Raw genomic sequence first — 25,104 nt, forward strand, 5'->3', positions numbered from 1 at the left:
AGGGAGATACAGAGAGGGAGAGAGAGAGAGAAAGAGAGAGAGAGCAGCCAATTTACTGCTCTAATGAGGCTGTCCCTGCAGCCAGTTGTTTTGTGTGAGGCTCACTGTGACCTTTCGCTCCGCTCAGGAGCCCCGCCGCCTCATTTTTCACATTCTTGCAATTACGTTAACGCTTGAAGCGCTCGCTGACTCCGAGCTCCTGCCCGGGTCTGGCTGGACGCAGCTTCACAGCTAAACGGCTCCACGCACACTGGGAGAAGCTGCACCCCATGCTACTCGTCGGTTCATCCGGGAAGAGTTTCCACTCTCCACTCAAAACAGGCCAATTATGGATTTGTGTGGAGAAAGGCAGCGATGTGTGGAGAGAAATACTGACGATAAACAAAACATATTAGTAGAAAAGTCATGTACAACTGGAAAACTAGATAAAGGTCTGGGTTCTTTGGGAAAGGAAATAAAAAGTAGTGCTGTCACACATCTGCAGTTAAACTGTTTCCAACAAACATACTATGCAAACTATCATTCTTGCTTTATTTTAATAGCATTATTGAGATTACAGCTGTGCAGACATGCAGTATTAGTCTTGTACAAGGCCTGTGCACATACATGATAGAGACACTCTGTCTCCTCAGTCAATCGAGATGTCTAATACGACTGAGATTATTCTGTTGCAGTACTGCATCTCTCTCCCTCTCTCTCCCTCTCTTTCTCTCTCTCTGCCCTACTTTATTTCCAGCAGATTTGTTTTTTCTTAAAAACTAAAATATATGAATTCTGGCCTTCAGGGCAAATGAGCAAATCCAGTGGCTTGCTTAGTTCCACTACTTGCTCTCATGCCTAGGAAAAAGAACTCTGGTCAAAGGTACCTCAAAGGAAAACTCATCGACAGACATCATTCGAGGGTGAATCGGAATCAACACTCTTATTTTACTGTGTTTTCCATTTGTGAACATCTTGAAACACAGTATTTTTAAAAAGTGAGAGTACACCATGAGTAGATAGACAGCAACATTAAACAGCACCAGCATTTAGCTAGATTACTGAGTGCAGAAGCTAGTGGAGCAGCCTCAACTGTAGTTGAGCTAAACAAGATCTGAGGTAACACTGAAAACACAAAAACAAATAAATGATAGATTTGTAAAGAAAAAGCAGCAATATATGGAGAGAAATACTGAAGAAAAAACTTTGGGAAAGAAAAGAACAGCATCTTTGGATACGCTGTCATACATCTTCAGCTGAACTGTTCAAACAAGTATGAAGCCCATACACTTCACTCCACCATAAGAGTCAATGAACAGTGTCAGCATTTAACTAGTAGAGCAGCTTCGACTGCAGTTAAGCAAATTGAAGGTTTGAGGTAACTCGATGGAAACTCAGTAGCAAAAAAACAACTGTCCCATTCCTACAGCTAACAGCAGCATTTAGCACTGTTGTGATGATATGTGACTATTTTAGTGTCTTATTGTTGGTTTTGGGAAAATGCAAAAGAGAAACATCTGCGGATTGATTTTTAAAGCGTCAACATTATTTATTGGTACAGCTGTCTTTATCTAATGCAGGCCTAATGCAGTGGCAGACCACGTAAAGTTACGTAAAGTTACTTTTTGTGAATTACTGTAAACACACAATCCAATATTAATACCATCCCTAGCTGACATAAATGTCTCTTCATTTTTTCTCAAAAACTCAATTTTGGAGTTTGACACTATGGAAAAGTGTCTTACACATTCCCTCAACAACTGAACCCCCTTGATGTTCTCATCCCCAGTGAAACTGAGGAGTATGGTGTATGGACGAGCTGTGTGTGTGCATGTTTACACTGGCAGTTGAGTTTATGTCAAGCCCTTACATCTCCCCACCTCTCTTGGCCTAGGGCCCCTCTGGGCAGGGTCATTGTGGTGGACCTCTCTATAGGGGGTCATTCTTGATGAGGACAGAAACCCAGCAGCTTCAGAATGAACAAGGCCTGTTGATTCGGCCAGTTCCTGGACTTACAGCTCACCCCCCTCTCCCTTTAAAGTTTACGCTACAGACAGTAGAAGGGAATAAAATCCAGTTAGGATTTCAGCTTCAGTAAACGCAAGATGGAGGTCTTGTTGCGTCTTTGTTGTTGCCCCTGGTTAACAATGAAATCTCTAAGGCGTGTGTGTCCACTGCATGTGTGCGTATGTGTGTGTTGGGTGTGTGATTTGGAGGAGGGGGGTGGCTGAGGGTTGCTGGCTGTCTCTCTGTGCCTCTTAAGAGTTTAATTTAGAGGAATAATTAAACCTGAATACTGCCCCATAAACAAAAGATAAACAATAAAGCTGCAGCGGTCCCTGCTGTTTCACGGCCATCACTCCCAGCTGTTGGAAGACTGATCATTTTTACGCAGTGCCCAGACTCAGCCCGGCAACAGCAGATCTGACCACACTGCCAGGCAAATACACACGGAGACAGCTCAGGCACTGAAGGGCTTAGCAAGGAACAGGTGCTTTAGAACAAAACCTTAGAGTTAGTGTAAAACATGGGGTATTTACAAACTATAAAACCCTGTAGGGCTCCTCTCCAGCTTGACCCCCTGAACCCCAGGCCTGTTTTTTTCCATACATATTAATCAGAAACTGTTAAACACTGTAGTTTGTTTAGTTGCTGCAATGAATATGTTAATGATGTAATTATGACATTTAAAAATTGGCCCCCTAACAGGCTGTTAATGTTTATGGAGTAAATTGCTGTTTAATGGCCGTGTGTTTTGCTGAATTCCACTGCTACTCGCCTTGTTTTGAGCTGAATCTACAAATCTCATTAAGTGCTTTTGCTGCTTGCTAGTCTTGTTCTGTGTAAGCAGGCAAGTATCTGTTTCTCCAACTTAGTTTTGGAAGGACAGAATGACTTCTGAATGCCGAGAATAGTTGTGCTGGAGGGGAAAAAAACAACATAGGGGATACTCTCAGACTCCCATTAGCATAAGAGAGGGTAAATTATTCATGGCGAATGCTTAATCTATAGGGAAAACTATAGTTAATGTAGATAGTTTTAAAATGGATCTCCCTTCGCTCTGAGAGCCGATTTCTTGCTGGATTCAGCATTCACAGGCCTTTACGGGAAAAGGCCTCACTACTCTCTGTTTCGAAATGTTTCAAGGGGCTGCGCTTCCAGCCTCTCCCCCTTTCTCCACTCTCTGCTTAATTCTCTCTCTATCCCTTTTTTCTTCTCGCTCTCTCTCTCACTCTCTCTCGTAGACTGCTTGGCCTTTTTCCAGAGGGCGATTAAACAGAATGATCATCTTCTCTCTCTCTCTCTCTCTCTCTCTCTCTTTCTCTCTCTCTCTGTGTCTGTCTCCCTCTCTGTACTCATATGCCTGATTCACTGGATTAGGAGAAAAACACATTAAAAGGAAAGAAAGCAGAGTAGTGAGAGTACGTCTATTAACATCATTTTTTTTCTCTTCACCCCCTGCTTGGTCACACCCTGCTTCTCTCTCTCTCTCTCTCTCTCTCTCTCTCTCTCTTTCTCTGTCATCCCAGTGGCCTGTAATCACGGCCAGCCTGTTCATCCGTAAAGCAGCAAGTGGGTCAGCCCAATGTGCAAACTAATGTTTGGTGAACATGAGGAAAAAATTGCTAAAATTATTTGCGCAGCAGCTAAAAGGACTGCATGTTATGCCCCATTAGAGACGACAATGGGGAAAGCTTTTTTAGTCACTGCACTTCCTCTTAATGCGTTAGTTGTAATTAAAAGTGAGGAGCTTTTTTTTGTTGTTGGTTCAGGAACGTAATCATGGTATGGAGCCACATGGAGCATGATGACTTTTACTGTGTGGTGTGACACAGAAAGAGATGGAAAAGAAAGAGAAAGCAAGAAAGAGAGCGAGAGAGCAAGAGAGAGGGAGTGAAAGAAAGACAGAGCTGATATATGAATGGCTTGTGCTCTGCAGCCCCCTCCCTGTCACCGTGGCAATGTAGAACACAGAGGGCCTGATGTAATATGGCTAAAAGGGATTTGAGACCACACCCCCGGGGGGCTCTGCCTGCTCCGTTAGCGCTGCTGTATTTTTACAAGCATGACAATGTGCTGGCCCTTTAAAGAGACACCGGTTTTGCGCTGGAATTTTTTTCGGGGTCTTGTTTTAGCAAGCCGTGCCTGAGGGGGTCAGCTAAGAAGTCATTCTTCAGGGGTGATAATCCAATCACTCCTGTCTCCAGCAGATTTGTTTCTTGCTAAAGTGCAGGAGTGTTTACGACTGTGTGTGTGTGAGTGTGTCTGTGTGTGTGTGTGTGTGTGTGTGTGTGTGTGGGTCTATGTGCGCGCATGTTTTTTTTTACCAAGAGGAGAAGCACTCAGAAGTGATGGTGTCTGTGTTCCTGCTCTGCCCCGTGTGTTTGTTGCTGTGCTTCCATCAGAGCAGGGAAAGAGGTTAGAGAGGGCAGCGCTCTCAAAGACACACCTGCAGGGAGACTCCAAATCTCGGCCTAACTGCTCATCCAGGCCGTTTAAGGTGTACTTATTTGGGAATTAACCCTGACTCCTGGGCCCCCCTCCCATCGGCCCTTTTGTGTTTGTCCAATGGGCCTTGCTCCCTTTCCACTTTCCCCCTTTCTTCTGCCTCCTTTGGCTTTCTAATCCGCCCGGTCTCCTCCCCCCACGGCTCTGCTAAAGTCCGAGCCCCACCTCGTAGCCCCTTCTTCCTGGGAGAAACAAGCGTTTGCCGAATCCGTGGCTGAGTGCCGTGGCCTATAGTGCAGGCGGGGAAGCATGGAGGAGCTGGAGCCGAGCACCGCAGCCAGCCATACCCTACAGGTACCTCTCCAACAAGCAGCTCACGTCCAAGAGAGTGGGTGGATGAGAAGGAGAGCGCGGGCAGATTTGAGTTCGTCTCTCCCCCGCCTGCTTCCACCAGCACAGTTAACGCGTTTATGCAAATCTTTTTGGGCATTATTGCAGATAAGCTCATTTTATAGCCTGATTTCCACTCTCCCATGTGCTATAATGAGTCTCTGAGCGTGGGGGCGCTTGTTTGGGGGGGGGTGGTGGTGCAGAGAATGCCGGCCTCGTGCCCTACAGTCTGCACACAGCGGAGAGCTTTTGTTTTTTCCGTCTGAAGGGAGCGGGACGAAGGAGGTGTTGGCTTTGACAGTAGTTAGTGCCATTAGCTCTTGTTATTGGAGGCAGCAGTCTAATAATTTCTAATTACCCCAAGGAGGTATTAGGAGTGTTAGTAAGCAAGGATAATTTCTTATTTACACGCCTCAAGCAGCGAGCACTCTTAAAGAACGAAGGGTAATGTGAAACAAAACAAATCAACATGCCAAACAGGGCTGCAGCCTGGGGGGGAGATAACGTTCATTATGCATTACGATAATTCATTTAGAAGGTTATCAATTTCAGAATAGAGGGGGCTGTTTTGAGGAGTGCAAGGCATGCACATATACAAACACACATACATGCACACACATAGGCATGCACACTACAATTCAAAGAAAGAGGGGAGAAAAAAAAGAGGATGCTATTCAGAGATGGCCCGGCTGCTGCGTCTCTAAAAGGTTGTTGCAATTACACAGTTTCCATGTTTCCAGGCGAAACATGCTGCTTAAATGCACCCAGCCTTTCTCTTCCCTCCCTGTTTTCTCCCTGGCATTGTTGTTTTACCCATCCGACACACAGAAGCTTGATTTCTCTTTAATGAAACCCGCTCGGCTGAGGAATTTGCTTTTGATACTGTTTGTTGGGATGGAGCAACGCTCTTTTCTTTAAATATCGCCACTCGCCACTTATAAAGTGCCTTCTGTCGCGAACTAGGTCTTTGCATGTTCAGAGAGGAGGGCCATGTTTGCATTCTGCTGTCCTGGCAACATGTGTTCCTTCTCCTTTTTAAAAAGCATCTTTCCTTGCACTGTCAGGCAGGAATGACTATGGCTCCATTAGAACAATTGGAGGAAGCTTAGGAAGAGAAGAGTGTTTAAATGGGGGGAAAGAAAGAAGCAAACAATGCTATCTAGTGAAACCCACCTCTGTGAATGTGCTCAGTTTCAATTTCAAGAGGAAAAGTAAACCTTGTAGTTGGAAAAAAAATCCGCAAACAAACACACACACAAAAACACAGTGTGATTTTATTTAAAGTAGACCAAGGGAAGAAAAAAATCTGCCTTACTGAGGGCTGACCTGCATTGTTTGGGCCGAATGCTTACTCTCTGGGATGCAGTCCTCAGACAACTGCCTGTCTGCTGGAGACATCTGTGGAGGCTGACCCCCTGACCCCAAAAAGAATGCTCTGAAGGTGGGGGAATGCTGCCTTTACCCCTCACATGGCCCGGAGGACAGCCGAACAGCGCATGAGAACAAACTCTGCAACTATTAAAAAAGCTACACACAAAGAGGGTGAGAGAGAGAGAGAGAGAGAGAGGGAGAGGGAGAGAAAGAAAGAGAGAGAGAGGGAGACAGATAACAAGAGAGAAAAAGCCAGATCAGGCCAAAGCGTAGGACTGGTCTTTTTCTGCCCCAAAGGCCTTGCTGCTACTTCTCCTCCTCGGACCCCCATGAGATCGTTTTCATTCTTTATAGTAAAGAGGAGCCGGGTGGAGACGTAGAGCAGGAGAGGTTACGCAGCAGAGGAGTGCTGGTGTGGTGGGGAGCGCTGGTGTGCTCTCTGCTGCACCAGCCGGCCGCTATTCAGTGCACCTGCCATTGTGTGGGCGCCCATCCAGGCCCATTGTTGTGCGGAAAATGAGTCGTGCTCCCTGTGGCTCCGGAGGCATGCTGCAGCCCTCTTACAGCACAGGTTAGGGCCACCACTGGCTGAGGATAACAACCTCCTCTCGCTCTCACTCCTGCACTCCACCAGTCCATTTTTTTCCCCTGCTTTTTATAACTGGAGGTTGTAGATCAGTTTGTTTAGCTTGGCTGTACTTCATCCTATTCTATACGGTTCCTGCTTTGGCGCTTCTACACTACTTACAATACATTTTATGTACTGTATGAGTGTGAAGCTGTTGGCCTGCCAGTTCGTCTGTTTGTCTGTCTCTTTCTGTCTGGATTAGTGAATGGTTGGAGCTACGCTTTTAGCCACTCAGCTTCAGGCAGCTTCTGCTTCTGCTGAGGTCTGATGGGAAGAGAAAATTGGAAAGTCAATAACAGGGGCCAAAAAAAGTAGAAAGAGACACAAAAGGAGGAAAAAAATAGGCTGAAGAAAAGAAAATAATGGTTTAAAGGAGTCGCAAGGCATGAGGCTGCTGATAAATCGCATCAGAAGTTTTTATGGTCATGCTAAGACTCTAAAGCTGCAAATTACCTCACACTGCTCCAGGATTAAGAATGTGATGCATTATAATAATATCTGGAGGCAGAGAAAATTATGCTGGCCAGATCAAGATGCAGTCAAAATCACCATACATCACAGAAGCCAGGCACCGTCAGGGTGTAACCATCATCATCGTCTTCTGTTACTCCATTTTCCAAAATAGATTTTTTTTTCTTTCCAATGGAGCAAGGCAGGACTTTCCCGCTGCTAATGTCAGGCACCTAATTAAGTAAATGTGCAAGAAATGCAATGGGGAAAATTCATTTGGGCAGGTCAAGGTGCTAGAGTGGCAGTAATTTGAGCCCTGGACTCCCAAACTCTTATTTTTCACTGTGGTAATAAGCTCCTCACCAACTCAGCCATGTCTAGAGTGCAATTTTTATTGCCAAGAGCTGTCAAGGCTCTAAAGTCAGAGAGAGTGCCAGGATTGGGCTGTAATAAAATGACCTGCTGAACTTACCTTAAGGAGCGCGGACGCTGGAGAGCTCATCAAACACTCGCAGACGACTCCATTAGCAGAGGGAAATTGTCTTGGGTAAAGGCATTAAGCACACCTTACCTGTCCCTATTACGATAGCTCCTTCTTCATTAATTCATTTACATCTCTGTTATTGGTGTGTTTGACGTTTGTGTAGACTCTACACAACAAGCATTCCTTAATGACTCGTGGTTTTCTAGGAAAACCTGGTAATTAGTAAAGAACCTTTGCATTAGATGTTTTAAAAGGTTCTTCACCCTCTCATCTTGTTTATGTAAATGGTCCACCCAGTGAGAGGTTCTTTAGGGAATCTAAAGTGGTTTATCTATGGAATCGCTCCAGAGAACTCTCTCATTTTGGCACCTTTTAAAAGAATTTAGGAATGCCTCAGAATGGTACAGGAGTACAGATATGGAAGAGGAGTTCCCCTTTAAGTTGGAAGAGAATAAGAAGAGCGTTGACTTTTTTTCTTTCTTTTTTTTTTAGTTAAATGATAATTACAGTCTGGAATGTCTGTGGGAAGGACAGCAGGCCATGGTTATTGACTTGTAAAGGAGCCGGTAGGTGAGTCTTGACAAGACACGAGCAGCCCCGGCTCTTGTAAAGGAGTATCTGATTTCTCTGCTAGTTGGGTCCCTGGAGAGGCTGTTGTGCTCTCTCTGTTGATCGGGGGCTCACAGCTGTATGGAAAAAAGGGCAGATAAAAAAGAATGCAAAGTGAAGTTTTGTGAGAGAAGTGTTCTTTGCCTGAGCACGGCATATCGAGGTGGGTGGGGGTGGTGGGGTGTAAGTGACTGTGAATGAACTGCATAGGGACTGTGCGTCTGTGAGTGTGTATCTGTATGTGTGTGTGTGTGTGTGTGTGTGTGTGTGACAGCACAAAAGGCCAAGCGGTAGAGAGAAGCAAGTCAGCAAGCGGGGAGACAAAAGCAGCGATCAACTAACAGGGCTCCTCGCAGGCCTGACTAATTTATGAAGGCAAACTGTGCCTCTGTGAGAGAGAGCAAGGCAGACAGAGAGAGAGAGAGAGACAGATAGAGAGGGGCAGGTGGAACTGGAGGAAGTTTTCATTGACTCTGGCGAGCAGGCCAGGCCCGGCCCAGGGGGGGAACTCTTCTCAGTTTGAACTTTATCAGGGGCTACGCTTAATCAATACGCTATTGGAAAAAGAATTAATTACTAAAGCAGAATAAAACAGCTGCATTTTAAACCGAGGATTCATCAATTCTGTAATCTCTGGGTTTCAGCTCAGGTGCCAAGAGGATCATTCTGACTCCATGTAATGAGGAACTGAGGGAGTTTAGCTCCCTCCTGCACCCTTTTTCTCAAACACACACACCCATGCACATGCGCATGCACACACACACACTCGTTCACACCATCCTCTCTCTCTCCTCCACCGATGGGTGAGGAATTCACAATTGTCTTCCTCTCAGTTGTTTGTCATCACTGTAGGATCTCCTGGCTGAGAGTACCTCCTTTGCCCCGTTTTTGCTTTCCACTAGGTGCCCACTCCTACCATACCCCCTCTACCCCCCCCCTCTTCTCTTCCGCCACATTCCCTTCCTACCAAATTCCTGCCTTCCCAGGGATGGGGAAGGGGTATTAATGTGGAAATCTCTGGTGCTGGGGCCAGTGGAGCGCGTTTGTCCTGCTGAGGCAGAGGTGGACATTCCTGAGCAGCACAGGGACACCCCCTTCACCCTGTCGGGACCCCACCCCCTTCCCCACTCTCTCCACCTCAAACCCAGAGCAGCGAATTTCAAGGAGGGTTGAGAAAGGGTTATGGGTGATGAATTGGGTTTTTAGTGAGCTCATTAGGAAGCCAAACAGAGTTTAGCCGGCGGAGCGGAGTGGAGTGGGGCCGCGGCGCAGTAATCAGTTCTGCTCGCTTTGTTCCCTGCCTCCGGGACATTTCAGAGCAAAACTTCATGGCAGTGGGCTGATGAGAGGGGCTGCCGAGCAGAGGCTACAATCTGATGGTTGACTTGTTGATTTATAAACCTTTTTATAAACCTTTTAATTCATTTGGTCTTCCATCTCTTCCTCCCAGCTCGTCCTAATGGCCCGGCTCGACAAGCTGCTTCTTTGATGGCAGTGTCCGGGCGGGTGTGGTGTGCTCGGCCCGTAATAACTGCAAGGTGTCTCGCTCATGCTCTCGCAGTGAGGGATTCTGTATTTGTTTTGGTTTGAAGTGTAATTGGGGGTAGAGAATCACCACAAATACTGTTATCTGCTGAGTGCTGCTGGAGAGATGTGGAGATTCGAAGCCTCAGCACTGCAGTGGGGGGAGAGCCTCTCTCTCTCTCTTTCTTTTTCTTATTCTCTCCCTCTCTCTCTCTCTCTCTCTCTCTCTCTCTGTGTGTCTTTGTAGCCTGCTCATTCTCTCTCTTTTCTGAAGAGGACTTTGATATTCCCTTACCAGGGATTAATAAAGCCATATTGCCGTTAGCAGCCGAATCCACACTTCTTTTCACTCCGCCTCTGTTTTCTTTTAAAGCTCTCTCTCTCTCTCTCTCTCTCTCTCTCTCTCTCTCTCTTTCTCTCTCTTTCTCTCTCCTTCTCTCAGCTCTTGCTGTTTTTCACAGTTTTCACCCTTATCATTTACAGAGCTCACTGAATCCTGTTTTGGTGAGAATTTATGCAATTTGTTCTGCTAATTATTGCTGTAATTAACACTTTAATTACCGCAGTGTGAACTGCTCTGCTCCGCGGGTTCTCCGCCTCCACCAATAGCAAGAGCTCTAGAAACCAAGAGCTGAGGCACGTGGATTCAATCATTATTTGTTTTCCATAATAATACAGCCATCAAAGTGTACAGGGAGGGCGAGGGCGAGAGAGAGATAGAGGGGGAGAGGAGTGTTGAAGAGAGAGAGAGCTCTAGATGCCTCTAAGATGGTGTTTAAGAGACCAGGCGCACCTCGATAACCTCTGGGACCAATTAGTGCAATTTGATTGTGGAAAGAAAGAAAAAAACACCATGAGGAAGAGCACAGGGCTGTGTGCTTAGTTTAGGGAACGGGGCGGAGTTGTCAGCGAGTCAGTGAGTGTGAAATCTTTGGTCTAGACCCAAGGCCCTTCATTAGGCTCTGATCCCTGTCTCTGGAGCGAGGGGCAGTCATGGGCATCACAACGCCTTTTAGTTCCTTCCCAAAAAAAAGTGTGAGGGGAGATTGGGGGTGGTGGTGGTCATGCTGCCGCTCTGCCGTCCTCAGCAATTTACCCCTTTGCCATTCATGCAAATTGGATCCTGACATCTGCAACAGCCTGTCCCTCACTCTCTCACTCTCTCACTCGCTCACACAGCCACACATCTTTATTCCATTTCTTTTCATTTGATTGTTTTTTTTTTTTTTTTACTCCTCTAAATGAACATGCCTCTTTGGCTGAGCTGTAGACACACCCTTCCCATCCACAAACTCTTTTCATTGGCTCATGGCAGACAGGGCTGTTAGCAAGACGGCTACACCCTACGCACAGAACATCTGAGTGAAGGATTACACCGCAAAGTCATATATCCTTATGTGTCGGGATCATTTTTGCCATCTCAAAATAAAACAGTCTACAGGGATCCTCTTTTTTCCCTGTTGTTTTCCACTGCTCATTTTTCCCCACTGTGGCAGAGAAAGAAAGCCTGGGCTGGGCTGTTTCTCGAGTGAGGCAGTTGCGAGCCCGAAGCCTCCGTAATGGGGCTGTGCACGCAGCGCTGCTCTAAATGAAAGGTTTTGTGACTTATGAAATCATCAGCAGCTCTGAGTGATTAACAGGCTAATGAGAGGAGGAGGGGTAGGGAGGAGGAGGGGGCAGACGGAAAATCAGGGGCGCAATCAGCAGGCCGGGAGCAGCCATTGTGGGCCTCTCAAAGGCCCTACTTATGATGTAATTAGATAATTGTTGTTACAGGTAGCAGGTTAATTACACTTGTAATTATCCAGCCCAAAGCCTTTGATAATATACATAGCCCCGGCTTCCCCAAACATCAGGGCTTATTGGCAGATGATTATCGCTTTGAACTGTTGGCAAAGGGACACTCCTTTCCTTCTTTCCTTCTTTCTCTCCTTCACTCCTTCCCCCTTTTGTTACTTTACAGAGAAAGCTAGGGGGACTGGCTTGCTGGAGCTTTGGAGCTTTCGTTTGGGGAGAGAAGGTAGGCATGACTGGACGTTAACACTCCCCCCCCTCCCATTCCCACCCCCCTTTTCCATGAGCCAAACTGGCTCTGCTCCTCCTTCCCCCCCTCCTGTCCAGGAGTTTGAGAGATGTTTCTGCTGCAGGGTCAGGGCAGTGCCTCACTGGAGAGATGATAGTTATCTTGAGCATTCCTGGGATTGCAGAAAGCTATCTGCCTGATGGCATGGCTGGGAGGCCTCATATGTGGGGGGGCTGGAGGCAGAAGAGCCCCCCTTCCATCTCAACCCTCCCTAAACACACTGCATCCACCCAAGACAAAAAGACATCTCATTAAACCTCCAATTCCACTTCATTTACGAGCACGCCTAACCATGTGTTCTTCAGAGCAAGCAAGCAACCACACATTAGTAGTGGAGTTGCAAAAACAATACCCTGTAGATAGAGATTAACTCTGAAAGAGGATGCAGCTGTGTGCAATGGCAAGACTAGTTTATGGGACGGGGCGGGGTGGTGGTGATGGGGTTGGAGTGAGTTTTGGTGGCTTACACTGATTTGGCTGTGTGAAAAAAACTAAAGAGGAGCGTTAGAGCAGCGACAGCTTTCACACAGCCGCTAATGACTCTCACTGTTGCACTCCCAATTTGTTAGCGGAGCGCAGTGTTTACCAAGCTGTTGTTTTACGGGCCAGTGTGCGGGCTGCTGTTTTTTTTAACCATTGCTCAGGAAATAATTGCCATAAAACAGCCGTCCCTGCGGCCAACACTGCTCTCCGTACCTCCCTCACCTGAGCGAGGGTCGAGCCATGGCCTGAACCGAAGTGGAGAGTCGGACTGAGCCTTTGGAGAGTGCTAAACTCAAAAGCAGGCTCAGCAGTGGAAATGAGTGCGTGCGTTGTGTGTTTTTTGTGAGTGTGTGTGCTGGCCTGGCGTGTGTGATGAGGCCTGCTGGAGTGTGAATGGAAGTGCTCTGTGTCAGGAACATGTGGTCTGGGTGCCTGCGTGAATCCTGAGTAAATAAAAAAGAGGGGGGGGGCAGCGGACAAAAGAGGGAGAAGCCCCTGCCCCGGCCCACATTGGCAGCCATTTGAGCCCTTGAATGTGCTAAACGCTGCTTATACCGGCTGAAAAGTTGAGGAGAAAAGGAGGGAAAAAGAGGCTTAAAATCCCTCCTTTTCCCCCCTTCTTCTCCTTTTCTCTGTGAGGGAGCCTTGAAGGAGAAAAGAGGAGAAAGGGGAGGGGCTGCGGGGGGCAGCACTACAGGCCAAGGTAAGGAGGATGGGACGGGGCCTGTGTTGTTCTCTCTCCCTTTGAGGGTGAGCACTGTGGCCTGGGTCACCGCACTCCGCCCTGCACCCCTCTGCTCGCCTTAAACACTGAGGCCACCGCACAGTGCGGTACCCACCCCTGCCTATCTGCTCAACATAGTAGAGTCTTGGTGAACAGGCCTGAGTGGTCAGTGGGGGGGCCTTTGGTGGGGGGCTGTAATTAGTCACTATAAGCACAGCCTCTGGAAGCCACTGCCTCCACATTCATGCTCCATTACCCTGAAACAAACGCCCAAGCCAACCGAAACGCAAATCCACTGCTAAGTCACTGTGCAAAGACAAAGCCAGGCCTCTAAGGGCAGGGCTAAGTGTGTATAGATACTGGTAGGCTCTTCAAAATAATGGTGCTGAGACAGCGATTGCATGGAAAAACCATAGAAGAACAGATTTGGTTCAGTAAAGAAGCTGGCAGTGGATAGTTCTTGAGATGTGCAGTGATGTAAAGGTTTTATAGTAAGTGAAGGTTTTTCCTGGAACCTTATGTCCAAGCCAAGAACCGTTTAGGAATCATAAATGGTTGTGGAAGTGACCTGCTGCTTGGGTTTTCTTCCTCAGTAAGCGGATCTCTGCCTGGATCACAATAGGACCAAATGAATTATTTGGATTTTACCTGACGCCAAGTACAGTTCCATCCCTTCGGAAATCCGCAAAGCAACTTATGGACCATACGCGGAGCTCTCTTTTTTGCATTTCAAAGCGGATCCGTTTGACATTGTTGCATGATGACTGCATTCAGGGCATTGCATGACTTTGCGATGGGAGTTCAGAACGCTCTACATCTGCGCAGTTTGACACTCCCAGTGCAGTGCCCTTAGCATCATCCCTGAGCGCTTCCCCCCTGTGTGTGCCGTGCCCCCTAGCCATGAAGCCAACACACTCATATCCGCAGGTCTTATTTGTAGCATCCTGCAGGCAAACAGAGCCTGTAGGATACACACTCCTCCTCTCACCATCCAGGACACACCGCGTACATCACTCGCCTGTATGTCCGCAGGCAGACAGCACATCACCAGCAAACTCTCCCAAATTTCTGTTAATGTGATATTTACTGACATCCTGGACTTTTAATGAGCACTGAGCCAAAAATATTAGCACACAGGGAAATGTGGGGATGCATGTTTAATAATCAGCCTTTGGTGATACGAGACTGTTTGAACAGGCTTCGCTTACTTATTAATCTAGCTATTACCGTCTTGGTTATTCTCCCTGCTATCAGGCGGCCTACTCTAAGGTCAGCACCATCCTGTCTGCTGCTCTTGCTGTCCGTGCAAACAGAAGTGCGCATGTTTACATTTGGGGGCAGTTTTTTTTTGCAAAGGGATGGAGTGAGGACGAGAAAGGAGGGAATAAAGAAAGAGAGCGATAGGGCCTGCTTTTTTTTCATCCTCCAAGGGCGCTGCTTTTCCAAAAGTGCCTGAGGCTACACTCCAGCACCTCTCCTCCCCGAGGCCTTTCGCCTGCCTCCTAATAGCCATCCCCCATCTGTGTCACACGGGCAGATGATGGGACGCTTCCCCTTCCCCTTTTTTTCCACTCTCTCCTTCTCTCCTTCTCCCATCCCTCTCTCTCTTTCTCTCTCTCTCTCTCTCTCTCTCTCTCTCTCTCTCTCTCTCTCTCTCTCTTGCTCTCTCTTTTTTTTTTGCAGAGTGCACATCCACACAGGTTAAAATGCCAGAGTTGCCAGGGAACAGTCAGAAGCCATTAGCGTTTGGGACAATTTGCCCTGCAGCGCTCCTTCTCTGGCTCATAAGAAAGGAGTGGGGGCGGATGTAAATCACCAGCTCGCCTTTAGATGTAATGAGGGTGTGCAAGTTCCCCCTTTTCTTTTCTTTCTTTCTTTCTTTCTCTGTCTTTCATTCTTTCTTGTCTTGCATTTCTAGCACTCTGCCTTGCACAACTAGAGTTGCATCATTTTTGATGATTTCCACCACTTTTTTTTTTGCCTTCATGTCCTATCCTGGCATCTATGTACTTTTTAAAGACTAAATCTTAAAATAAAGGTTCCTAACAGGTTCTTGGCTTGGACATATGGTTCTATGGTTCGAAAACCTTTCATCAAAATACAGTTTTAAAAATAAAGGTAGCATGGAAGCCATAGAAGAACCACTTTTTCTGTTTGTGTTCCATAAAGAACCATGTTTGTAATAGTAAATAGTGTGAGTTTGAAGAACCGTTAAACTTTTCCAGACCTTTGACAAGGTTTTTTACACTCACACAGTTCAACTCATCTGAATTACAAACATGGTTCTTTATGGAACCAAGCATGGTTCTTCTGTGGCATTACTTCATAGATAAAACAAAGTGTAGAAGCTTTACATGACATTCATCCTCTTTAGGGCTCTTTACACTTGTTTATCTCATTTAGACAATAAGACCCATCCTTTAAAAGCGTCTTTAGGGGCCCAACAACGATCCATCTGTCGCATTGGTCTGAAGAACCCTTATCAGGTTTATTTTTCAGGGTGTTCTTTGCACACACAAACCTTCAGTGCTTGTGATTGGATCTGTGATTGTGATTGTACGCATAGCTGTAGCGAATCAGGCTGCTCACTGTATACAGTATAAAACCACATGTACTATGTGTGTGTGTGTGTGCACGCGTGAGAGTGAGAGCAAGAGAAGCTGAAAGCCTTGGAGTCTGATTTCACCCTGCTAGGGAGGCAGGCTGAGCCTACTGGAGCGGCCAGGGCTGGAGGGTAATGAAGTGACAGGTCAGTCTGTAAATACGCACGGGTCGGTCTGGCCCCGTAGAGGGGGAGGCTATCGCGTTGCAGTGAAAATGGAAACGCCAATAAAATTAATCTGCCAGCCTTTTGGCCAGGGCCACTCAGCCTGTCCGCGTCTGGTGTCCACCAGACTGGCCGTGTGGCCGACAGCAGTGGCAGCTTATGACACCATCACAACAACACAAAGTTTGTACTCCCAGACCCCAAAAACAACATGTGTACCTCCCCCCCACCCCCTCCACACCATACACACACTCCTCACACACTCACACACTTCTTCCCCTCCTCCGGTGATGTTATTATTATTGAAGTGGAGAGCAAACTGGAGAATTAGCACGCCGTCTGGGTCACATTTCTCAGGAAGCCACACACGGTCAGGCAGAGGCTACGGCTCGGCTCCAGTTTATTGTTTTAGGCTTCCCTGAACAAGGGCTTTTACTTAGCCTGGGATTTATGGCATTTACTGCTAATGAATGCCCATTCTACAATTACAGCACTCCCAGCCTCCGTCCACTATTCCCACGTGTGTGTGTGTGTGTGTGTGGTGCTGAAGCGCTGGCTTCTTTAACTCTAGGTGGAGAGCAGAACGAGAACTAGAACGAGAGTCACCCACCACGTCTCTGTTTTCCTCTTTCGTGTGCCTATGCACTAATGATGTGGAAAGAAAACAGCACTAGAGAGAGGAAAGGGGGAAAGGAAAAAGGGGGGGGGGTGCGTCTGCTCTGTCCTTGTATTCTTCATGTATTTTGCATTTGATTATGCCACCAGTCGGATCCTTTTTCTTTCCCCCTTTTTAATGTTATTAGTTCAAATATTTATGCGAGATTATGGCTTGTATAGGTGCGCGTGATTGATGCCTCCCCAAAAACAGGAAGACATGCAAGTCTGAATTTTCAGAATGTCGGGGTCCTGCTATGCCTTAGTGGAGGAGTTTTTCAGATACATAATTTAGATGCCCTCAAGGAAGGCTTTCAAGGCATTTTCGCCCTAGGGCAAGAAAAAATAACTATGACTGTTAAAAGTAAATCATTTTTGCTAATGCACAATTAATGGCGGAGAGGAGGAGAGCGAGAGGCGTGGGCTCGGGTTTGGAACTTTGGGTTTAGGAATATCAAGGAAGGCGGCTCGCCTTGATATGCGCATGTTTCCTTCCCAAATCAAATGCTGACAGACATTAATGCAGCACGAATCTGCCATGCCCCTGTCATGCAAATGAGCGGGCAGGAGGGGAGGGGGGGTGTGCTGGGACTGCAGTCCATTATGTGCGTCCAAGTGCAACAACAGAGCATCCTACTCATTCTACCACTACTGTACTGAGCTCCCATGAAACAACACTCCAGTGCAGTTCAGTTGGGTTGTTTGGGTGTTTATCTCAGGTGTGTTGTGCTTTTGCTTCATCTGTATCCTCATCTGTATGGATACTGTAGGTAGACTCTCATGTCCTCCGTCATATCTTAAAGAAGAAAAAAAAAAACAGGCTGTACACGATGTCAAACATGCAGATATAATTGAATTAACGAGATGACCTCAAGTCTGTAAGGAAGTAAAGTCGTATTTTCCTATGATCCTTTTTGCTTCCTTTAAGGAACTTGTGTAGAAGGTCCGAGATCCTCCTAAATCACAGATCCTGTAAACTCCCATTAATGTGAGGTTACTTTACATTTGTCACAGTTGTCATGTGAGGTTGTAGGAGGTTGTGGATGATGTGAGTTTAGTTTCTAAAAATTTCTCGTTTCGACCAGGAGATGGCTTAGACAACAGCGTGGCCTCGCCTGGCACAGGGGACGACGACGATCCAGACAAAGACAAAAAGCGACAGAAAAAGCGCGGCATCTTCCCCAAGGTGGCTACCAACATCATGCGAGCGTGGCTCTTCCAGCACCTCACAGTAAGTCTTCTCTTGTTTACTGCTTCTTCCTACTTCTCCTACAAGCACAAATGTGGGCTCTCTTTAAATGGGAAGACCTCCACAATTCCCATGAACACACACATATATAATGCCATTCACAGGCAAAGTCAGTTGTGAAACATGCAGTAATACACAACGCAGTAACACACAAAGAGAGGAGTGCTGCAGTAGTTTGGCATCAGCATTTGATGGACACGTGTCAGTCACTCTTGTGATATGATCAGGGTCAACACAATCAGTTGGACATGGACTTAGACAACACACGTGATGAAGCTTGCTGAAAAACACTCTCCTGTGCACCAGTGACCACAATTAACACGTCGCTGATGGGGGAAAAACAGCTACCTGTTGGTGTACACACCTTCTGATGAATGCATTCAGCTACTTTAAGCTGCATCCATTGCTGACACAGAATCTAGGAATATTAACCTATTGGCACCATGCCTAATGCCAGGCATGGGCTAGAGGACTATAACCCCCCATTGAGCTGAGGCCCAGTGGAGCTGTGTTCTCTGAAATGATGGTGCTCCATCTAATACTTCTGGTATAAGTTGTGGAGTTGGCGATGGGAAATAAGGTGGGGTGGTGTTCATCCAGCATCCCAACGCTCTTGTTGCCAAACGTATTTAATACATTTGATTTCGGAAGAATCACTGAATGAGCAGATGTCCATATAGTACAGATTCTATTGAAATATTCAGCATGCAGTTTTCACTTATATAAAGGTGTTCTTGTTCTGTCAGTGAAGAATAATGCATAATAGGTCATATACCAGACTGAGCACACTTGCCCTCTAATCAAACAGGAATACATAAGGGTGCTGAGTGTTATAAACATTTGATGTACTTTTGTATGTACAGCAAGTAGTGCATCTTTTTGTTCCCAGGAAGCTCTGCTTGTTTTACCGTGTTCATTTAGGAGAAAGATCAGTCTGGATACAGTAGCTTGGAAATGCTCCCCCAGACTCAGGGGGTGTAAGGAGGGGCTTGATTGCTTCTGGAATAGTGTTTGCTTTCTCCTCTTCACCAAACAGCTCTCTCAGCCTCAGACAACATATACTCTCACTGCAGCAAACAATCATGCTTACTTTCCATCAAATTAAATATTTAAAGGACGCATCATAGAATTGTTGTGTGTGTGTGTGTGTGTTCGTGTGAGCGCGTGAGTACAGGGAGGGCCTCTGAGATGCTTTGAGTAGTTCTGGGAGTGTGTGGGTTGTCAGGGTTAGCTGGTTGGGGCAAGCCGAAGGGGGGGTCCAGTCTGGTGGGGGTTAGCGAGGGGCCAGAGATGGTCGTGTTCCGTTGCCCTCTCTGATGTCAGGACATTATCAGAGGCTCAAGCAGTATTGATCTGGACAGAGCGGGTCAGGTTACATGCGACCCTGTTCCTGACCACGTGGCTACAGATGGGGCAGCTCAGGAAGCTGAGTCGGGCGTTTATGTGTGTGTATGTGTGTGAATGAGCGAGAGACCCTACAGCCTGTAATGTGTACGCATCAGAAGGTCAGATGCCCTCGGTGGCCATGCTGGCTGCATCACCCCCTGCGCAGGAGCCCAGCCCCAGTCCTGATTACCTAACCAAAAGCCCAAATAATGAGGCCCTGCAAATACAGCCTAATTGAAAGGGCTGTAAATCCATTACATATTGGTCAGGGATAATCAGGAGCGGTTTAATCACTTTTCTCTATTCAGGAGCACTGAAGCTGCAACAGCAGAGCCCTGAACCTTGCCATGTGCTTATTATTCCCATCATTATCAAAATGACTTCACAGCTGTTCACGGCTACATCTCCTCTGCTGGAGATTTCAGCAAATCTGCAAAACACTTTTTTTCCCCTCATTTGAAAATGAGTATTAGGGAGAGACAACATCACAGGGATTTTCTTTTCTCTCATATTTTTCCTTACTCCCTCTCAGCTCCAGGTTGGTTAAGGAGTGGGAAGAAAAATCTTGAATTTAGAGGCCTCCTCTGAGCCACCTACCACAGTGTTTTTTTTTTACACACACACGCCTCCTGGTTAATTTACTTGGCTCACACCAAGCAGAAATTTCTTGCTTTATTGAGGGATCATTAGGCGTCTTTCCTGGCGACTCAAGGAATGCCTATTGTAGGCTTCTCTCAGCTCTAGCGCTTGCACTGCAAAAGAGGGGGGGATTCACAGAGAACTGTACAGCCTTTTCCACCAATTTTCTTTAGAATTGTTTTAAAATAGCAGTGAATGAGAAGAGGGAGAGGGAGAGAGAGAAGAAAATTAAAGAAAGGGAGAGAGGGAGAGAGAAGAAAGCCTGATAGATTAGACCTAGGAATAGATTTTTTCTTTTTTTAATTCATGGAAGTGCAGCTTTCAAGACCCCATTTTCCCCTTCTTTCGGTAGCTCTCCTGCTTTTTACATGTTTTCTCCCACTTTTATTGGACTCTTTTGTGAAACTCTTTGGTTGGACTTGTACAAGCAATAATCCGTCCCTTTTAACCTACCTTTATCGTTTTTTTTCCTGCGAAAAAAGGGGGCCTAATTGAATTATCCTCTACTACTAACTGCAGCCCCCTATACAATTCCTTGCTCGGTCACACACACACCGCATTCGCATACCACACACTAACACATCCAGCTCTTTTACTTTAATTTGTTAAGCAAATGTATTTCCCATTTCAGGATGCGTTTGTGCAAGAGAGAATTCTTGGGGACTTTGGCCCCTGAATGGCCTATTGGGGCATTCTGGCATTCAGGCATTCATTAGAGAGGGCAGAATGAAAGGAACGGGGTTGTATTTTCTCAAATGCTCGGGCCAGCATGGAGCTACTCTTCCATGAGCTCCAGGGGTCTCTCTACATATGTTCTCAACATCCAGCCATTGTCACCTATTCTGAAAAGCTCAAAAGGACAGCCCCCCCACCCTTGCATGGAAAAACAACACAGGCCAACAGTAACAATTGTTGGCTTTTGGATTCAGTATAACAAAATCGATGGCCCTCCCCTCTCCAGCCTCCCCTGCACACTTTGACCCCACACTTTCATGGGAGAAAACTCACTGAGCCTTTCTCCATTACCATTGTCTCTGTGTAAAAGGGCCGCTTCAATTGGCACCCACCAACAGCTCCCCGAGGGATGGGAAAGATGCCTGGGCTTTAGGAAAGGTCCCACAGCATCCTCTGCGATGAATGCAAGACCGGAGTGATGTGATGTTATTATGCCTAATGCACCCTCATGTAACGTGCAGTAGCACACGAGCAGCCTTCTTTCAGGGGCCTGTGTGCAGGGCAGACTGGGGCTGAGATCAGCTGGAGGAAACTGGCAATGCAGGCCCCAAGACGGTTTCTCTTTCCTTCCAGCTTTTCTGGATGTTTTCCAGTGCCAATAGGAAGTGGGGGGATCCCAGCCTGTTGCTATAAGCTCTCCCATACTGCAGGGAGCTTATGTTATCAGAAAGGTAAACTTCTCAGCAGGACAAATTCCTCTGCTAGGCCTTTACATGTTATAGGAAGAGAAAGGGAAAGGGACTTGGAACACGGGAAGCTACACGGAAAGTCTACTAGATAGGGCAGTAATTGAGTTTGTGCTCGGATGGCCCAGGGGGTCCCCAGTATCTAGTAGAGGGCTACTCTGAATTCTCTCAATTAGCCTGTTGGCGCCCCCATCCTCCCTCCTCCAGAGCAGCCCTCACACCCCTGCAAAGACAAGGGTCAGGCCTGCAATGAAAACAGGAAGCACTCAGATACAAAGATACCACTCCAGGCCTGGTCTGTCTTTTCACTAACGTAAACCTTCAAACAGCAGTGAAAATAAATAGGCCCCTTTGAGCAGGCCAGGCCCAGTGCTGAGTGGATTTGTACAAGGGGCTGGAGTTGGTCCGGTGGAGGAAAGGTAGCATGCTCTCTCTCTCGCACTCTCCCTCTCGGAGATCAAGCCTCTCAGATTCTATGCCAGGCTGCCTCCTGGCCGGCCTGCTTAGGAAGTGCTGCTAAGCTGCAAAGCCAGGTGTATTGCTCCCCTGGGCTCACTGAAAGAGGAGTGATAGATCCCTTGACCATTTTGGAGGTCTATGGGAGAACCTTATAACAAATTAACATGGCCTTATATGGGCTAGTGTTATAAGGTTCATTTTCAGTCCGTAACTTCCATCTTATGATGTGGCGGGTTTGCAGCAAGCACGGATCATGAGTGCTGAAAGGCTGTTGGAGAATGAATTATTGAAGAGCACTTAGCGCACATTTCACAAAGCGCAAAGTGTTAGTAATTAGATGTGGTATTCATGGAATTGTGATTAAAATAGGCTCACCCAAACATGTACGGTGACTTGGCAGCAGCTGTATGAGCTGAATAGTGTGATGAGAGCAAGGATGCCTGATTTCCAGATCCAGAATCAGTGGCAGAGACACCGGGATGCGGCATTCATTGCCCCCTAAGGAACATTAATTGCCATGGTAACCCAGTGTCACCTCCAGGTCACTCCCTTGGAGACATGTTTTAAAAAGACCTTTGAAAATTAACAGATAAACAAATAAACAGGCTTAGCCAATAATAGAGGTTCATGGCTGCCCACTTCTGCGAAAGGATGTTTGTTCCAGATGACAAACACTAGAGAAGCTCTAGTAGTAGACTAAACATTGGATCTGCACTGTCTTTGCCTGTTTGTGTCCACCTAATCCACATGTATTGTTCCATTGCTGTTGCCATTAAGCTGCTGGGGCACATCTGCTAACAGTTTTAAAGACTAGGCATACATACACACGCACACACACACTTTCAGTGATACTTGGTGAACCTGTTCCTCTCTCGTCATGTTGCTGTCGTTTTTGTCAGTGTAGATGTGCTGTTCATGAACCTCAGTATCATTTAGTGCCCCCATTGAGCTTGTTTTGTCTTAGGCTGTAGGTGGGTTGATATGGGGATGGGGGTTAGGGTGCAGTGGGGTCAGAGGGGTGCAGGGCTGAAGGAGGCCCACACACTAATCTGTCATGTGCTCGTTTGCCTCTCAGCCCAGAAGTCAGCTCTCCAGTCACCCGTAGCAACCCAAGCAACAGTTTGGTTCAACGGCAGAGCTGTGTGTGTGTGTGTGTGTGTCTGTGCAGTTGTTTATGTTGGTAGCTTTCTACGAGAGAACCTAATTATGTATATGTATGTGTTTATGAGTTGGTTATGGGGGGGGTTGAGCAGCAAAACTAATTGTCAGCAGGGGTTGGAGAGTGGCTGTGTTTTTGAAGTTGCTGGAGTATGGGGTAATTACTGAAGGGGCAGGTCTGGTTCCCGCTTTTGTCAGAGAGCTCTTCGTGTTCTTGTATGGGCTGCTTGCCGGCCCTGTAACGAGGACGTAGGCCATCCCTCTCTGACATCTGTTCTCTGATTCCCTTGTTCTCACACTGAGATGTAAACCTGGAGAGCTAAGACTAGGTCCACTGATAAACACACACTCTCTTTTATGAGTTACAGAGCCATGACAATCAAAACATGGGTCTAAAAAGAACAGCTATCACAGCCAGACAGAATTATGAAAAGCAATTGTTCTCGAGAACCCTACCGTCTTCTGCTTGGCCTTTTTACAAGAGAGGCTTTTTCACTATAAGGGGAAAAGGGTTCTGAAAGTTCAGACTTCCATATCAGGTGTCTCCCCTTTTTCTAGTGGGCTGTATAATTACATGAGAAGCCACATCAACCTCTGCATTTCATGTCGAAGGCCTTAACAATAATTCCAGGCTGAATGTGTGTGTGCCACACAATGACTGACAAAGCCTTGTTTACAGTACGCCTGCCGTAAGCCTTCAGCAACCTCAAGTGTTACAGCAGCATTAGAGTGCAATAGTCATCAAATCTATTCACTTTGCCTCCTAATCCTGCTCTGCCATAGTTCCCCATCAAAGGGCTGGGTCCACTGCAAGCACTCCAACTTTCAAAAACACCCTTAAGTGTGGCTGTAAGATGAGGGTAGAGCAAAAGGAGCAGTTCTGCTGACTGTGACGGATGCTAATTTGTGAAATCTGTAAAGGAGCAGGTTAGATAATTTATCTTGACATAATTGCATGTGTAATTTGCAGCCAGTGGTTAATTCTCTGGCTTTCTGTTCTCTGCTGTTAGCTCATTAGTTTAGAGATGCTTAAAGCTTCTTAGGCTCTAAAGCACTATCCGACATAAGAATAACTCCGAGATCAACTCTGAGATGGTTAAAAAACATACTCCCTCAGTGTTGATGACTTCTGGTCAATGGAACTGGATGTTAGGATGTGGCAATGGCAGTTAAGTTGGCTGCTCTCGATCAGCGAAGTGGTCCACAGGGGGGCTGCGGCTGAGCAACTGGGCATGCAGATGTGACGGCATCTTCTCCGACCTGAAGAGAAGTCAAACGATGCAGAGAACATGCCGAGCACTGCAGTCAGATTTATAAACTCCAGACCTCACTGGAGACTCCTCCAGCAGCCCACGCTTCAGAAGCAGGAGGCCCCCAAACCTCCAACCCCCAGTCAGCCATCCACAGCAATAACACTGGTCCTCAAGCTCTGAGAAAGACCTGGCCCTCCACTTCACCAAACACTGGAGTGATGTAATGGGCCATGGGGGCAGCGCGAGATAAACGCTCGTGTGGAAAAGCAAAAAGCCGGCTGAAGACTTTAGGGGCCAGCTGTGTATGTTCTCTGCCCTGACGTTTTTGTGTGGATTCCCCCTCATGGCTGAATGTGGAGCATGGTGCGGTTTAAAATAGTGTCTGTCCGTCTCGCCCTCTCTCCCACTCCGCCTCCCCCTCCTCTTCCTCTCCTCTAGACCCCCTCTCCTCTCCGTCCCCCCGTGCAGTGCCAGAGGGGTTAGTGGGGCTGGACCCCGGCAGGCTGTGGGCAGGCCAGAGCATTAATCAGTGTGGTGGCTCTGGATCTGAGGAGTGGCCCTGGGAGATGGCCTTATGTGCTGCAGGCCTCCACACAGCCCAGCCCCTTTGATATTCAGCTCACACCAGGAGAGGGGAAATGCAGGGGGAAAAGAAACAGCACAAACATGGAAGTAGCAAACCAGGCAATAGGAGGGGGGGTGAGAAGGGGTGGGGGTGGTAGGATGGGGGGGCACAGAGCAGAAATCAAAAACAGACTCTGTTTCTCTGTTTGGTTTGTCATGGGACCCAGGCTCGGACTGAATCCCACTGCTGCCATTTTGTTGTGTGATTTTTTTTTCTCCCCTCTTTGCTGCTTTTGTTTTGGCTCCTGCTTATTGCAGAGCTGAAGCTCTTCACTGTGGGGGCCCACTCACCTACTCACGAGCAAACCCCCCCCCCCTCC

The 25,104-nt window shown here is 47.0% G+C and overlaps 1 protein-coding gene across 7 annotated transcripts in view; it reads left to right on the plus strand.

The window, feature by feature from the left end:
- meis2a (Meis homeobox 2a) overlaps positions 1 to 25,104 on the plus strand; it is a 79,013-nt gene that overhangs the window by 15,995 nt on the left and 37,914 nt on the right. For 3 of the 7 annotated variants that reach the window (XM_072689212.1, XM_072689214.1, XM_072689213.1), the window contains 2 exons: positions 11,848 to 11,904; positions 17,681 to 17,826. In XM_072689212.1, coding sequence (XP_072545313.1) covers positions 11,848 to 11,904; positions 17,681 to 17,826 — 203 coding nt within the window. The remainder of the gene's footprint in view (positions 1 to 11,847; positions 11,905 to 17,680; positions 17,827 to 25,104) is intronic. The other 4 variants (XM_072689219.1, XM_072689215.1, XM_072689218.1 and 1 more) reach the window with 2 other exon arrangements.

The sequence above is a fragment of the Salminus brasiliensis genome, chromosome 10 (genome assembly GCF_030463535.1).
Source record: "Salminus brasiliensis chromosome 10, fSalBra1.hap2, whole genome shotgun sequence".
NCBI lineage: Eukaryota > Metazoa > Chordata > Actinopteri > Characiformes > Bryconidae > Salminus > Salminus brasiliensis.